General features: G+C 42.0%; 1 protein-coding gene across 2 annotated transcripts in view; it reads right to left on the minus strand.

Moving 5' to 3' along the window:
- The window catches only part of LRRK1 (leucine rich repeat kinase 1), a 79,165-nt gene extending 62,705 nt beyond the window's left edge, over window positions 1-16,460 (minus strand). Inside the window, exon 1 of one of the 2 annotated variants that reach the window (XM_026855900.1) lies at window positions 16,245-16,460. In XM_026855900.1, the coding sequence (XP_026711701.1) occupies window positions 16,245-16,311 (67 nt within the window). In that variant the 5' untranslated portion in view covers window positions 16,312-16,460. Of the gene's footprint in view, window positions 1-2,224; window positions 2,528-16,244 lie in introns of those variants that run through there. The other variant, XM_026855901.1, reaches the window with a different exon arrangement.
- Between the last annotated feature and the right edge of the window lie 1,673 nt (window positions 16,461-18,133).

Raw genomic sequence — 18,133 nt, forward strand, 5'->3', positions numbered from 1 at the left:
AGTAGAAGTCAATAAAAGCTTCATTGCATGTAAGAAATCTGGGCAATTCTACTGTTTGAAACCAATATATTTATATTTAAATATTCTTGGCAGAAAGATAATGCTGCTCATTATTCAAGTTTCTTATGAAACTGTCATAAAAACTTCTGTGACTGCATTCTGCAGAGTAAATTGATCTCCTGCCTAAGACCTGAGGAAAAAAGCTGCCAAAGGACTTCAGCAAAAAAAGACCTTGTAATTCAACTATTTACAAGCCTGAAAAGAGCAAAACTGGTGAGATACAGTGAGATAAAAAAGCTTGTCCTCAACCAACTGCTGTACTCCATGATTCTGTAAGAGTTAACTTGAGCTTTCAAGTGTTAAATGAAAGAAGGTGGGCCATCCATTCCTAAGTTCCCAAAAACCACAGAAGCCATCCATTGCAAAGCTAAGCATCTCACCAACCAAATTCCCCAATTAATAGACTTCCTGGTGACTTAAGAAATAATATATTGACTTCTGACATACAAACAGAAAACAAGAAGCAGCATGTTTTATAAGCTTAATTTATACTCACCAGTAGAGAAAAAAAGGAAAATTACATTCTACCGACTAAAGACTGTTTTATTTCTACAAGATGCATGACTGAATTATCATCAGTACTGGCATTCATGTAGGCTGGGAATAAAGTTTTGCCAATATATGCATCAGCCATTTTTAGCAGAAATCTGGGATGAAATCCAAAGAAATTCTGCCTATGGTTTTAACCCTACAAATCTCATGCTCTTTACTCAAGCTCTTTGTGGCTTTCAAAATAGGGTCACCTCCCTTGCATATAGCCTTGAACAACATATGAGAGCAATACTAAAGCTGAATAATATTGAACCTATAATTTTGGACTTGATCGTGCAACATGCTGAGCATTTAAACCTGAATGTAACAAAGTGCTTTCAATTCTTAGATTGCATGGATTTAGGAACTGGCTTCTGCACTTTGCACAGTAGGGTCTACATTAATGTTTCGCAATGCATATGGCTATATGCAGTACAGTGCAGCAACTTATGACATTCCATCAGTATTTCTTGGGATATTCCTGTAATAAAAGGCTACTAGAAACTCCAGAAGCTCTTACATGCCCATTATGATTTCCTTTAGTTTTTGCTTTATTGCACACAGATCTGGGACAGAGTTCTTGAAAAGCACTGTCCCAGATCAGCAGCCCTCTTCTGAGCTTGCAGCAGGAAACAAGACAGATGAAGCCTATTTGAACCGAGGTGGTATCATGTGGGTTCATTCCTCCAACATGTTTGAATGTCAGTGAAAATAAAGCCATGGGGTTTACTTGCTATCATTCAGTCCCCTATCTCTGCATCATATTTGTTGAACTTCATAGATCCATGGCTTCTTTTCTTTGCTTGATTTCTAGTGACTGTAAGTAAACTGAGCACTGCTTGTAAGGGAAAACAGGAGGCATTTGCCGACGTTAAAAACGCATCCTTCATCTATTCCTCACACACCCTAACAGCCTATATCAAAACAACTAACTGGAACTATTTCCCACTCTTGATTTCAATGTTTCATACTTTGCAAGTAGCCTTTAAGCTCGGCTTTTCAGTAACAGCCTTTTACAAAAGCTAAGGGTAAGACTAATCTTCTTTCCAAAAAAATCCCAATGGAAACAGCAGTTATCAATTAAAAAACAGGGTTATTTTTATTGCCATTCAAAGGTTACTAAAGTATAAATTTTAAAGTGCAAGAGACTGTTGTCCCAGTTCAGAGAAACAGAACAAAAATAAGTCTCATTAATAATAAAGGCTACCATAAGAATTTCAGAGATACATGTTGTTACACCCTGTCTCAGGCCTTGTTATTACAGCAGGTGAAAAAAAAATATCTAAAACTTCTAAATTGACAGTATGACATTATTAGCAAAAAGCTGAGGGTTTGCAGATCAATGCTGTGAATCAGCAAATGGCTGCATAACAAAAGAGAACAATGTATAGATGATTATTACCTTTATGTTCCAAATCACTGCATTCCTGTCTCTGACACATACCTCAAAGTTTGTATGTGCTACATTAGTCCCTTTGATAAGGCAGGAGTTCTTTGGCAACTAACTAGGATATTTTTATTTAGCAGAGAAAGATATAAATGAGATGCTTAACACAGGATAAAATAGGGCAGAAAGCTAACTTATTCCAAAACAAAATTACAATAATAATAAAATGTTAAAACTGCTACTGACCTTGTCATAATGTGTGCAGGTATTTCCAGAGATGGGAGCAAATCAAGATGATGACTTTAACACAGCATCCCGTTCAGTGATGCTCAATTAAGCTATTAATTCCTAGGACCATTAGCCACCCACCTCTGCTTCAGCACATGCAGCTCTTACAGCAGCCACTGGATGTAATAATGTCTTTTGGCTTGCTGACTGCTTCTTTGCTTGAATTAACTACTACATTTTAGCCTTGACAGTTATTTTCATCTCCATGTCCCATTAGAGCGAAATCCAAGCCTCTGGTTCAGAGAGGATCTGGGGATGGGGGTGGGCAGGAAGGCCGCCTCTCCAGGCTGAGCTCAGACATAAATTCCTCAACAGCACCAGATGGCTACAGCTAACCTTTACCAGCTTAATATTTTGCCATTTTGACTTCTGAGTGCTGCCACAGAGCAAACAAAAAATGGGACAGAGAAGAGGTTTAAAATATGCTGAATATTTAAAGGCAATCAATCCCCCCCCCCAACCGCTCACAAGCATTGCTGAACATTTTTCATTACTACTCTATGGAAGCTTTGGCAGGCTATTTTGCAAAATTAACAGAAAGCCATGTTATTTCTGAGTCTCTGTATCAGACTCATGGATCTTCTGTTGCTTTGAAAAACTTCAGATTAATAAATCGAACAACAGTCAACAGGAAGACTCTAGTGATTTCAAAGGATGATGGATCTGTCCTACGTTGTGCTTTCCACTTGAATGGGTAAGAAAAAATTTTCAATCCTACAGAAATCTTTGAGATACTGAAAAATAATTCCCATCTCAAATCAGGAAAAAAACCACCAACCCTGGGTCCTTTAATTTAAAAAAAAAATACCAATTTTTTGATCAGCCCAAGTCAGTGAAAATGCTTCATGAAACAAAGATGCATCATATTTGTTTAACTTCATAGATCCATGGCTTCTTTGTGTTCCTTCTCTAATGACCTGAGACTTCAAAACAAGATTTAATTTGTTGTTTAAAAAAGGTTAAAAGATTTCGTTCATTCATTTAATTCCTTCATTTGTTAAAAGATACAGTCATGGACCAAGGTCTGTTCCCAGGAGGGAAGTTGTTCCCCCTGCCTGCCCACATGTCCTCAGACCACTGGGACCCATAGCCAGGACCTGGCCCAGAACCATTCAAATGATGGTCCTGCAGCAAGAAGTCAATGATCTATTTCACCCTGTTCTCACATTTAGACAAAATACATACGGCTCAACCAATTCTGCTATAAAATATCCCCAGCAGGATTCAAAAATGGTCAGAACCACCTATAAACCCCTCTGTGAGAAGACAAGGAGAGAAGGATATGGGTAAATCCAACCGAGAGATAACAGGATGGTTTATCTGGGAAATTCAGCATCCCCCACTGGAGAGCCCACACCAGAATTGGGCTGTGTCCCCCTGGCCCTGATTAATACCTCTCTTCACAACGAGAGAGCCGTGCCAGCTTCTCAGACAGTGGGAACACTTCACATGCTTTTTCTGCCTAGTCTTTGTGGTTCCATTTCACCCAAACACCCATTATTTCAGCTTATTAAAGGAGTGGCTCTACACTAAGATTTGCCTGCCAAGGCAGTGGAAAAGATGATGTATTAAGTACAAAAGACACTGACACCAACATAGCTTATAATCAATGCTCACTGTCCCAAAAGGAAACTTATAACCTTACAAAATACCAGATCTGAAACACAGAAGAATGCTTCAAAGAGAAAAATCCAGTACTGAAGGGATCTTTTTCACATTATTGCATAATCTGGAATTATTTTTAAATTGTTTACATGCCAGTACCATGCACACAAAGCACTGATCTGCATTAAACATTTTCCAGCAAGCATCCAGGATCTTGTAAAGGGCATGCTGACAATTTTAGGTACAGCCACGCAAAGTGACCAATTATCACCAGAGCCATTGGAAATTTTCTATTTAGAAACACTCTTAACCTGCAAGGAAAAAAAACATTTGCTAATGCAAACCTGAAAGGAAAATATTAAGTCCCGAGTGGAAAACTGCTCTGGATTCTTGCCTTTTTGAGGGGCTCCAGAACTAAATTACAAAAACCAGACGCCTCAGAAGGCTTTAGCTCCGCACTTACACAATTGTTTCTCCATCATTCAGGATAATGGGGGAATAGGGGACAGAAAAGCCTCAAGTACTAGTAACACTGAAACTCGGCAGTCTTTAGCGGGCAGGTTCACAGGTGCCTGAACGGCTGTGTGAAGCTGGCTGTCTGTCACAGCCAGCACTGAGCCAGGGCTGAAAAGCTCTACCAGATCTGAGCAAGCTCCTGCATTTGTGCATAGGCCTCCCAGATCCCTGTGACTCTGGAAATTTTTTGCATTGTCCAAGAAGTTCAACTGAAACCGAGCTGGTTATTCCTATTTTGCTGAAGTACAAAAGAGGCTACACAAAGGCATTACAAGACAATGAGGTTAGAGAGAGCACAAAGAAATACACACTGGAATAAGACTGTCAGAGCAACCCCATCATATCAGCATAGAAATCACACTGGAAAGCACAAGACAGCTGATAGCTTTGGGGTCACTAATGATACCTGCAGCTATGCAGGGAAAAGGAACAAGGGCTACTGCATGTGATGGCCTGGAACATGACTCTTGTGCTCTGCAAGAGGACAGCTCTACCTTAGACATAACGCTCCCCACTGGTTGGTTTTTAAGTGTACACACCATGTCCACTGCCTTGAGCTACACCTGATGGAAGAGGGGCAGCAGGACTGTGATCCTCACCGCAGGGTCAGAGCAGAGTCACCTCATCAGCATGGTGACTGGGCACCCCCCTTCCTCCCATCCAGGCTCTGGGGGCTGCACCCAGCCTCTTATGTACTGATAAACTCCACACAACCCCCCATCTGGCCATTCATACCAGCACAGAAGGCTCCCATTGCTCCACACTCCACCTTTAGTTTCAACCCCTCTGCTTATAAGGCTGCCTTAGCTGCAATAGGCAACACCAAGACAACCTCCACATCCCAAACAAATGGCAGCAGCTGACAGCAAACATAGGGCTGCCGCCGCCTCCTCCTCCTCCCTCTTCTCCTTCTGACTTTCCACCAAGCAGCTGGGTAGCAAACACAAGAAGGCAGCCCTTAGCTAACCCTGCCATCCCCAGCTTACCAGCACGACAAACTGGGCCATTGTTGATCACAATGATGAGTTTACTCTCTCCCCTAGTACAGGTGTCAGGCCTAAGCAGCTTCACGTGCACATGTTCATCCCTTTCGATCTGCAGAAGCACTCAGATGCCACAATACATTTCTTAGGGGTCAGACTGTCTCATGAAGGCACCATCATCCCTGGTAGACACACTCCTAGACTTCGGGCAGGGAAGGAACAGGACAGGGAAGACCTCCAGCCAGCACAGGGCAGAGGCTGGCTCTGGCAGTGAAGGGGGATGCCCTGCATCCCTCCCATACAGCGCTCTTTGGGGTATAAAGGTTCAGCAAAGACCACAGAGGACACGGATGGTGCTAATTTCCACCCCCAAGGGAAAGAGACTGAGGGAGCTAAAAAGCTCCAAATGGCCAGAGAGCCAACTGCTGTATTGAAAATATAAATGACTCAGCTCTAAGTGAAAGTCTCTATTTTTGTCTTTTGGCCTCAGTGATTTGGTTCTAATCCTACAGCTTGAATCATTCAGAAATATACTTTTGCATGCAAGGCCAGCTATGCCACTCTTGCTTTCCAAATTTTAAATTGGAAGATATACATTAAGCTTGCAGAAGTACGACTACGCTTCTGGATTTTCTTCATGTTCGTTTCCAGGCATGGCTGGAAAGAGAGGATTATTAAATGATGAAAAGTGTCTCTAGTGAGACCAGTTCTGTCCAACTGAATCAAATATTATAGCCATGAAACCAAATCAAGACTGGATTTCACTTGCAACTTTGTAAAAGAAAATTTTACAGCTGACTGTTTTCTTTTGAAACTTTTCCTTTTCCCTAATGTTCAAGCTTTCATAAGAAGGGAGAAAATGCATTAATGTTTTCTCTCTTTCAAAGAAATAATTTTCTCAACATCCTTCTAAAAAAAAAAACCACCAGTCATTAATTATTCACATTGGGGAAGCACCAAGTCATGGCCAGACCCCTTCTGCTACGTCCTCCTTAGACATATATTTAAAGACAGCTTTAGAAAGAAGCAAATGCTTTTAGACCCAGCTGTGAGAGGCTACATCTGAAAGAGTTCAGGGAGGGACTCCCTGTGTGCCTGTGAGGGGAGGACAGGCCCAAGGTCTCTGCTCAGGTCTCTTCTGAATCCAAGTCCTCTACTGGCTCCACCAAAGACACATTCAGCAATTCCACAGCTTGTATGAGTTCAGAAAAGCAGCTCCTAAGCCTATGTTTCACTTTAATAACACATGTAAACACCCTCCTAAATGGAAAAGCCATTTATGACACTCCAATGCAATTGCTGGTCAAAAATAATAGCACAGAAGCAGCCAGCATCTCTCTTTTCAGCCCCAAGAAACTCCACAGATGCTACCGGGAATGACAAGCCCCACTGGGGCTTTCAGAGATAGCTGATGGAAGTGGTAGGATGAAGCTCATAGCTGCTCCATCAGATCCCCTTGGGCCACAGCAGCAAGTCCAGTTCTCCATCCCTCTATCACATGGCAGGGGTGCTGGATATCTGCTGTCACATGCACAGCCACCAGTGTCCCTTCTCCCTTCCCCAGAGGAGCACAGCAGGGCTCTTACAGAACCTGGACATAGGAAGATTTTGGAAAGGCTGGCTGGAGAGGAAGAAAAAGAGAAAGCAACATTAAAAAGTAAAAATACCTTGCACGACTCCAGTTTATCATGTTCAGGGAAGATTAAGACAACCTGGAAGAGGTGAAGATGCTGAAGAAATGGACAGTCTAATTATAAGACTACACATGAAAAGAGCTTGGCTTGTTGAGCCTGGGAAAATGAAGGCTGAAAGCAGATAGAAATACTGTCTATAAATACATCCAAAGGGAGACACCAGGGAAGGAGAGCTATTTATGTAGAGGGTATGAATACATTCTGGCTGCCAATTAGAAGAAAGTTTAAAACGCTGGAGAAATGAGGCTTTGGAACAGTCTTCTAGAAAAAGCAGAAGCAACGGATTAGTTAAGTCACTTAAAACAGGCCTTGCATAAGGTTTAGGAGTGTGGCACCAGGACACTGACCCATATACTCTTTCCAGTCCTACAGGCTGTGTTCCCACATTACACACATGCAGAAGTTAACCCAGCTACCAAGCACTAAGAGTTGTAACACAAGACAGTAACAGCTTCACAGGCTACTTTGAGGGAAGTCTATAGAAAGAGAGGATATCCTTTATTAAACAAATTGATAGATGTAGGAAAAAGCAGACACATCTAAGGGAAGAAGCCTTTCCAGAGATTTGATAGGTAAACACCCCACACAGCAAAATGCAAGCTTAGTACATGATAGACACAGCTCAATGTGCTTCTTTAACCATGTCTGCTAGCCTAATAAAATACCTTACTTTTTGCTGTCTTCACTTCTCATTTCTCACCAGGACAACAACTCTAGATTAGTTTAGGTAAAAGTGTTGCATGCAGAGGAAAAGAAAATGCAGTCAAGATAGTGATTATGGTTGACATGAAGAGAGTTGAATGGGCAGTTTGGCAACAGCAGAGCTAAGGGAAGTGCAGATCTGAGAAAAGCATCAGAGGAAAGAGATGAATATGGTAGTCTGGAAAAGAAAAAAACCACAACAAAACAGCGGAGAAAGCAAGGCTCCACTCCAGCTCCTACTGAACTCCATGTGAGCACTTCCACCAGCTTCCATGCGAATAGGAGCTGATCCTCCGAGATGTCGGTTTCCAGGACAGAATATCTCAGATGGAAGATTACCTTAACGGCTGTGTCTGAGCAGAAGAAGAAAGCCTGATGAAAAGACCTCTGCTGTTGGCCAAGACATTGGTCCTGAATCAGGCTGCATAGCAATATGTTGCCAAAGCTTTAATGGGGGCTACCAAGAAAATTAAAACTTCCCCTCACTTGAGACAAAACCTACAAGTGGAAGAAGTGTGGGCATTTGCAGAGAGGGGGAATGGGGAGATATTTCCCTTTTGTCTTCTTGATGTCTAGGAATACCAGCATTCATTTCAGTGGAGGGAGGACAAGGGCAATGACTGGGAGGATGCTATGTTTGAACAAAGGTACATGCTGTGAATGCCCTGCAGTCCACAGCATTTTTAAATGGGCGCTCCAAGATAAACATGGCAAAATTTGGCAAAGCATGTTTCAGCATGGGTTGGTGGGAAGGGGAACAACTTTGATCCATTGTGTCTGAGAACCTGGTCCAAACCAAATGACTTTGATTTGACAGTTTTTACCTGCCCCCCCCCCCAATCATGCAAAAGGTGCAAGGTGCAAAACATCTGAGAGTTGCAACCATGATTACAAGCCCACTTAAGGAGCTAGACTTTTTGGGTTTTCAAGCTACATTTGAGATCTGAAAAGGGATCTTGTCCATTAGTGTTACCAAAAAAAAAAAAAAAAAAAAAAAAAAAAAAGTTCCTGCTTGATGCAAAAATAAAAGCATTTTCAAAGGCTCTTTGATGTGCAAGACAGAAAGACATGCAGGCAGATTCTGGAGGAGGTCTTGTCTTCAGCAATTACCAGCACTCTTTCTGAATTTTACTCCCTAGACAGACTTTTTATGTGAAGTAGATAATCACACTGCTGAGTCTATCAGTTCTAAACCTTGTGGCTTTTCAATTCAGCAGCAATAACCTCTAGTCAAAATACTCCTTAACCAAGATGGGAATAAAACAAACCACCCCAAAAACAACTAACTGCAGGTGAAGCAATTCCAAAGACATTTACGCAGTTAAAAGATTTCATTTTGAGCTCTTTCGAGTAGCCATGCCAGTTTTCCAAGCGATGTTCTGATCATTAAAACAAGCAGTGATGTAATTTCCACAGCGACCACAAACATACCAAGAATATTTGAGCTAAATTTATCCAGACTTCTTGTTTGAATCACTGCTTCGGTTCGTTATTTTTCCATGATTTTCAACGATGCACAGAAAAGGAGTTGTGGACAGCCTGGGACTGAGCTTTCCCCAGCAGTATCCAAAATGTCAACCTTTATGCTTGGGAGCCACATATTAGAAAAGATCAAAACAGAAATTAAGTTGCTCCTCCAGCTCCCAACCCTAGGTTGCTGCTCCTTTCACCCTTTGCCTTCCTCCCGCCCTTCCTGTAGCAGACTGACCATTTCCCTCACCCTTGGGTGACACAACATGGGGCTTGTCTTTGTGGCTAAGAAGTTCCTGAAGCTCACCACAGATGTGCTACCTTCCCCAGTCCGAGAATGTGAGTCAAACAAGAGGGGACTTGCATCAGATTTCCCACTGCTCTGTGCCGCTCCGTGGCAGACCCCAAGTCCTGCCTGCCTGTCCAGAGCAACATGTCCCACCACCACAGGTACCCCTGCCAGGAGAGCTCAGGCTAGGGAAGGCTGTCTCGGCACCTTCACCAGCAGGTACACATGACCTTGCAAAAAATACATAAAAATCTACAAAGATATCACTGGGTTTCATGCTCTCTTCCAACACGCATAGTGTGGCTAATTATCATACTGAGAGGGATTGAGTATTTGCAAAAACTGCAGCATAACCCCCAAGATTTTACTTCATCAACTTAGCTGCTATTCAACAGCAATCTTTTTCTTCTGCATTATTTTAACATGGTCTGAATGTGTCCTTGCTGACTCCATTTCACATCCATGATCAGACTCACTGAGTTTGCCTGCATGTAGCTGTACCTGTTTTAAAAAAAACAGAAACTGCTGAGCCCCAGAGCCCAGTCTGACTGCAGGGGGGCTTTTTGAAGGCTGAGGTCCTTCCCTAATACTTAAAGACTTCTTTTATAAGTTCTTTCTCCAAGGCAAAAATTCAAAGCATGGACACACTTCTGTTGTGAAACTATCAGTAGTTTACATAAAAGGGCTGCTGCTGTGGTGATACATAATCATGTAAATAAGCAACTGCTGACCCACTAATGAGCACACAGACTTGGATTAAGGAAAATAATTAAGTATCAGCCTAACTTAATGTAAAGTCTGAAACAGAACCAATTAAGAGAGATACTTTACCTATACAGCAGACTGGGAGGGAAATGGTATAAAATCCATCCCCCGCACCCTCATCTGCAATGCAAACATTTCCTCCCAGCTAGCTGCCTTCTGCCAAGCAGAGCCCTGGCAGCCCCTTTATCGATCAGAGAAATGAAAAACAAGCAAACCGCAGACTTAATGCTCTAAGGATCCTTGAAGATCTGATCCCAAGCCTGTTATAGTGCAAAGACTTTAATGGCTTTTGGATAAGGCGCCCATAGGCTTTGGAGATGATAAAAAAAAATAATTCCTAGCACTTTCTTTAATGCAAGTATAAAATCACCTACAACATTAGTGACAAAACAATAAATCAATTATAGGCCTGGTAAAGACTGAGCTGGTGTGAACACTATCAATTGCTTGTTTTCACTGAAATGGAGAACAGTGGTCCTACCACCACAGTGTCAACCCTCACCTGAGAGCTACCTTATAATCACACATTAGTAACGTCAATACAGAGTCCCTGTGTACAGGTTCTAAGGGCAAAGGATGTTCTTTACTACCTTATCACCTTATCTTTGTTTTTTTCTAGGCTTCTTTGATAGAGTTGTCGTAAGTTACATTTTAATGTAATATACCACAAATACATCTTAACAGAAAGGTGGAAAAATAAAACTGTATAACAGCAGATAATGACAGATACAGTTCAGATAAAGATCCATTTTTTACTATTGTTTGTAAATCAAACTTCCTCTCAGGTTGGACTCTCCACTCATTTAGTTTCCCAAGATCTGCACTGCACCACTGCCACTCCCAGCAGCCCTGCTCTCCTTGCTACAGCCAAGTTCAAAAGCAGGCTGGCTTTGATGGTGTTTATCAGGAAAAAGCTGGTCCTGCCACTACTAAGGCCTAAGTGCTCCTTTATATCTCCTTGATTCCAGAGGGACGAAGCACCCACAAGCCAAACTCCCACTTTCCACATGGACAGGAATATGCTTTCAAAGGCAAATCTTTCTTCTGGATGCCTCTGTTTCAAAATACAAGGGACATCTTCTAAGGGTATGTCTGAAGAATAGTATCCAGACTCTGAAAATCAGTTCAGAGTGTCTTAAATTTAGGCACCTAATTGTAAATGCTCCAGCATTTATTGCGCTTTTTGGAAATCGAGGCTAAGTTTGGCGAGATGGTGCAATAAGTGGCTCTGCTAGTCCGCACGGGAGAGCAGGCTTAACCACATGTATTTTCTGCTGCAGAGCAGCCTTCCGTATTAGCTTTTGGCCCCATGTGAGATTGCACCACTTCTGTACAAAGTGTGTATTTAAATACGTTTAAAAATACAAGCCTATTACTGCTTTACTACTGTACTTCCTATTCCTGCCTAGCATTTCCCACTTCTCCTTCTGCAGGGCATTGTGCATTAAGACTAACTCACGTAAGATAACTGTTTTATTTTTTGCTTTTTTTTTCTTTTAGGAATACTTTCAATTTGCTGTTTGGACTCAAGTTAACTCATAGTTTAAGGAGCAGGAAGAAACACAGAAAACCTTCAAGTTTCATTTAGTCTGATTATACAGAACTTCAAGCCATGACACACTTTGCAGGTCTCTAGTGCTCTGTGTACTCAGATCACCTCCCAGATGCTCAGCTGGTCCTTCTCATTGCCACGCCATCACAGCAGACTCAGGGTAATGTTACTACAGGGTAACGTGTGGATGGAAAAAGCAGGACAGAAGGTGCGAGTACTTTTTCCCTGTTATACAGCACAATGTGCCACAGATGGGGCTAAGTCAATGTGCCCCAAGACCAGTCGGCTGGCTCTAGCTCCATGTGCACAGCTGATGTAAAGATTAAGGTTTACATGGTAATTTCAGGAGGAACAAAGTGATATCAGTGGTGCTGTCAACACTGGTTTTCCCTTCCTCCTCTATTCAGCAGGAAATAAAAGCAAAGATATTCACACTACCAAATTCAAGATCCTACCTTTCACATTTAAGGCAACAAAATCAACTGTGAAGAACTATGAGAAAACAACAGCCAAGATTTCATCTGGAGGCCATGTACATGCACACCCAGGAGCAGATGAGCTGTCTGCTTTTATTGCTATGAAGAAGTCAGGTTCTTCCTGCAGACTTCTATTTTTTAACTGGGTTTCACATTGACAGACTGACAGAGCCTGGAAGGCTCAGGTTATCCAGTAAATACCAAACAGAAAGGGCTGAGTCTGCAAAAGTTTCCATCCCTCCACCTATAGTCCTGTGACCTCCTCAAACTGCCACCCTACGACAAAGGCCTCGGCCACATTTGCAAATGTCCTGCCATCATGCAAACAGGGGAGTGATGCTGGATGCACAAGGCGATGTCCTAGGAGAATAAGTTGTCTCATATAGCTATTAGCTCACCCTAAGATGTCACCATTCAATCCATTGTGAAACTCTCCATATAAAATGGCACTAGCTCCTGTGTTGACCATCTTGTTAAAAACAATTCCAGTTAAGCTGTTCTTACTTGCACTGGAGACTTTTCTATGATTCAGGAAGCAGCGGTGCAGGCAGCAGCTTTCCCTCTGAGTCAGTACTGAGCTGAGCCATGGCCCAGATGGGGTTGCAAAGGTCACCACCATCGTGGGTAGGTTCTTTCTGATAAAATACAAAGCCCTGTGAGCTGCAGGGTCACCAAAGCACTTCTGAAGCACAGTTTTAAGAACCTCTGGCACACTCCAAATACCAACTCAGGTATTTATGTTCTGGTCATTTGTTTGCTTCCTCCTTTTAATATTTAGGTTTCTTTTCCAGGCATACTGCACATGTCGATCTGTGCTTCCCTGGACAATTGAAAGTCACCAGTTTACAATAGATCTGCTTCAAGAGAAGTTGTGAAGGATCATATAATTAATATCTGTAAAGATACTATAAAATTTCAAACACTGTCATTGGCATCATTGTCCCTAATTATGTAATATTATATACATTAGGACATAACACCCTATTTCAATGCCTATTTCTAGATTTAGCAGGAGAGAAGAGACACCCTCTGGCGTGTTTGAAAGATAATCCCATTCCACCTCCAAGACACACACAAGTGACATGTGAATGCTCTGTGACTGAAAAAAAGTCTCAATAAGAGAGCAATAAGCTCTTTAACAAAAGTACCCTTACATTTCAGAAGACAATGACTGCTTTTCTACATCTTTGCTGAACTGTCTCCTAGAAACTCATATGAGAATTTAATCCTAGCTGTAAAATTTCGTAAGATACAAAGAAACCAACCAGCCTGCAGAAAGGAGATTAATCTCTATTCTAGATATTCACACAGTAATATCTTAGGGCTTTCATTGTATTTCCTACAAGATTCATATTATGTCACCTCCATTATATTCTGCAGAGCTCTTTAACCAAGTTCAAAAAACCCCCAAACCTGTGCTTTATGAGAGCCTGCAGCCACCCCCGTATCTCTGCTCGCTTTCTTTCTTTTAAGTAGGACAAGATGAACAAATCTAAGAGAGGGAAAGCAGGGTTTGAGGAGGCAAGGGAGATGCTGACTGCACCCGAAATGGAGCATTATACTGCACTCCAGTGACAAATCTCTATGGACCAGCAGGTGCTCACCAGAATCACTGAGTCAAGGCCAGCACCACCCCCAGAGGGTGTACAGGGTCCAGTTTGAAACACAGCTCACCTGCTCTCAGGGAGAGTGGGCATCCTGCTGGGATACAGGCAACATCCCTGCCGCAGCCAAGAGGAATAGCACAGGAGACACGAGCAGTGAGGTGAGCCCTTGCATCCTATGTTATGTTTGCTAACTAGAGTCAATGATGCTGTGAAGCTGATCTCCACATGAAGACCTGGCCAAATGTATAGCTCTCAGAAGAAAAATCCTTAAAAATCTTAGGGCTTTCCAATGATCAAGGCACCAGGTGCACATGGTACCTGTTGGAAGGTGCCTCGAGCACTGTGCCAGCTGTAACACTGTGCTGATCCAGCTGACCTCTCAGAGAGCCAAAAGCACTACCACGCTGTTTATTAAACCCCTCACATCCACAGGCCTGTCCTTTCTGCCACCCCAAAAAACCCTCCAAGCTTTGCAAGCACTAATGAGGTTGTCACCTTAAAGAAAATATCTGTGATCTCACTCCACAGTGATTGTCACTGAATGGAAGCAGGAGGCTACATCGAGATTGTTAATAAATGCACGTAAACAATAGGTTCAAATCTGGAGGCTGAATGAGTCACTGAGTTCCTGCATTCAAGCTGTGTAATAGGATCCAAATGCAGAACAAGGACCAGCTAACTTAGGGAGTGGACCAGCTAGCTAATGACAATTATTCTTGGCAGGAGTTAAACAATCCCAGAATAAAAATTAGTTAAAACATGTACAGTATGCTTATAAAGAGCAAATCCACCAGGGCAGTACTGGATCTTAAGCTTTCCCTAGGATCCCTTTGCTGGCCTTCCAACACTGTTTATCAAATAAAATAACCCAGATATGTAAGTATAGAACAGTTTACTGGTAAGATTTGTATGCTTCCAGTTAACCAGTTTAACTAAATATGTTTAAATAACAGAAACACATAATAAAGTTCTCAGAAGAAAAACTGAACTCACAATTTAAAAATATGCCTTTTTCACTTTTCACTTCATTATTCACTCATAAACTAATTTATTTACTGTATCTTTAAACAGTGAGAAAAACTTGTCAAATCACTTTTGCAGAACAAAAATATAACAGTTCTTAACAGTTGCGAATCATTAGCACAGATTAAAATTCTTCTCATGGTTTATAGCTTAGTATTCAAGCGGAGATAATTCCTTCCAGAGAGAAACTCAGAAGATAGGGCTTAAGAATTTTAAGAATATTCAGTAACCAAATGTTCCTGATTATTATAGAAAGATACAATGCTAATTAACAAAAGCAAAACCAGCAAAATCAGTATCACACAATAAGCAGAATACATACGGAGAAAGGAAAGAGTTCCCAGACCTCCCTGTGATGCTGGTGAGAAACGTCTTCAAACAAGATAATGTGGCCTTTGAATAAACTATCGGGTTTTGCTTCATAGTTGCTGATAAAATCCAAAATAAGGCTGCAAAAACATTAGCTTCTACTGAAGCCTGCTTACTCACTACAAAACGTCAAACACACCTTCATCCCACACTTAAAACGCAGATGCTGCCTCCTAATGAACTGCGTGTTGCAAGGGGGGAATACTGTTATACAATAACCAGAAGTCTGCTTCTCGATGCAGAAACATAACTGGGGTTTGATTCAGAGAAACGCAGCAGTGTCTAGGAGCTGAGGGTTTCAGTGATAAAAATAATCCAAAAATAATTTGGCTGTTCAGAAAAAAAAAATTAACAGGAAGCAACCTAAAGCATATGTTCCTTCTGAAAAGAGAAATTTCCACCTATGGATTTATTCCCATTACATAAATGCAGACCTTCTAATCTAGCCCAACAATAAATCACTGCAAGCCACTGAATCAAAGCTGACAGTAAAAGTGGAGCAGGTTAATATCTGTTCAGCCTGAGAAATGATGCTCTGATTTTAGCAGCTTTCATACCCTGAATACACACTGCATCAGTGGCTAGGAACATATTTGCATTCACACGCTGAAAAAGCACAGATCTTGTAAAACATATTTAGGAACTGGTGAGACGTGATACATATATTGACTAATTTTGTAGGCCTTTGGAGAAAATTGGTCTTCAGAGGAATGCTATTCTTATCGCCTGAGTAGTTCAACATCACTCTCCTTGGAAGTAAAATTCCTTGTTCTATACTGTAAAACTTCAAAGATTAGGGCCCAAATCACTCCAAGATCTTTCATATATTTAAATTTCATGGAAACTCAGTGGCATCTGGCTACTGAGTTCTCTTAAAACCTTTAGCTCTCTAACTGAACAGCAAAGAAAATAAATACTCCTATTTACCATTTTGTGGATCCATGTCGCTCTCTCTGCAAATAGCGGATTCCTCAGTTCCCACACACCAGTACATTCTGGGTCGCAGTTGTGAAGATCCAACAGACAAACTTTCTGCAGCACTTAAACCTGAATATAGTTGTCAAAGCTGAATGATCTCCATCAAGTAAATGCAGGAGCAGAGTGACTGCTAGTAAGCACCATCCCGAAGAAACATCATTGACTCTGTTTAAAAACAAACAGCAAAAAAAAAATTAATCATTTTGTATAAAAATTGCAAGATGCTTATTCCTCTGCACTCCATAATGTAGTTGTCTAAATGGCACTTTGCAGAAATGCACTTATCATCCCTACAAATACAATTATTTTCATAATACCTTTATTAAGCATATACCGTGAATTAACAGAGGAGACTAACAAAGTCTCCCCTACAGAAAGATAATGTTCCCAATTTTTCTCTGCCAAAGGCTCTCAGTCTTTGGACAGTGGGTGTGGGGGGTGGGCAGGGGTCACAGCTGCAATTTCAGATTCTCTACAAGCTAGTGTAAAGGCAGAGCGCTGAAACCATGCAGTACAGCTGGAAAAATCCTAAATGCAACCACAAAACCTTTCCAATCCACAAAGAAGGCTGTGGCTCTTGTAAGACTTCACTGTGAGAAACTGAAATATACTGACATGGTCACCGAGATGATCCTCTGTAGAAAAGAAAGGAGGGCTAAGAGAAACACAACAGCTCCTTTCCCCTTTGCCGAGTCCTTTTAGAGAACTCTACCACCCTAGGAGTGTCAGGCTTCTTCAAACATGTTCAGGGAAGCAAATCAGGCCCTTAAGACCTCTTAAAGGTTGGCTTCTTCTGAACTGTCTTGCAGAAAATCGCACAGCTCAGTCTCCCAAGGCATTTCCAACTTCCTACCTCTTCAAAGCTGCACATCTGTAATTTTATCTCTTTTAATGCATTTTCCACAGAGGTTAAAACTATGGGTGAATTTGCAGTGTGTGCCCAACCAGCATCAGTGCTCCTTCATTTACTGCTTTCAGTTTCAGCCAGTAAACACCTCTCAGATGTAACACGATGCCCCCCACCTTTGTCTTTTACTAGTTTTTCTCATGTCTGGTGCCTGAAGTTTTGATTGGAGGCTCTAATTCAGCAAAGCATGTAACCCACCTCCCACTTCAGACAGAAAGATTCAAGAACATCCCTAACTCACCTCGAGCAGAGTTGGCTTCCTGACTTGGGATCAAAGGCCAAGGGGAATATAAAAATACACTGATTCAGGAAGATTTCTGCTCATACAGGGTTTTAACCACCAGCCAACAATGTTAAAAATCACTGCAAGCTGCATCAGTTGTTTCTAGGCAAACAGCTGAATTTTAGGTGCACTTACAGCAAAACTCAGCTTCTGATGACCTCTACTTTGTGGTGCCTGGCAGCAGGAACCAAAACTCACACCCTAAGCACTGTGCACACCCCTGCACCCTTCAATCCAGGCGCTGGGTGCTACCACAGACTGTGGTTTGGTTATCTGGTGTTTTTCAGACGTGGGAAAAATAATTTGGGTGCCATACAGCAAATAATGCTATGGACTGAGAGACTTGGGCTACATGCAAGCACTTTCACACGCACGTGCCACAGTTAAACACCTCCCTTGCAGCAGGATGGCTACAACTTCAGATGGATAAAGGTCCTTGAGCTGCTGAAGCACCCATCCCTCCATCCACATCACAGACTGCAGCAGCAGCTCGTCTCCCAGGTCAGGCCCTGGCAGCTCTCGCACACCAATGCAGCAGCAGTTCAGCACTTTGTAAGAGGCTGAATTTAGCAGCTTTCACCCACAGAAGGAGGGGAAGCTGTGGGTTGCTGCAGGAGACTGAGGTGAAGGTGGTCTCTAACAAACTGG

Source organism: Athene cunicularia (assembly GCF_003259725.1).
Source record: "Athene cunicularia isolate RWA chromosome 10 unlocalized genomic scaffold, athCun1 chr10_part1, whole genome shotgun sequence".
Classification (NCBI taxonomy): Eukaryota; Metazoa; Chordata; class Aves; order Strigiformes; family Strigidae; genus Athene; species Athene cunicularia.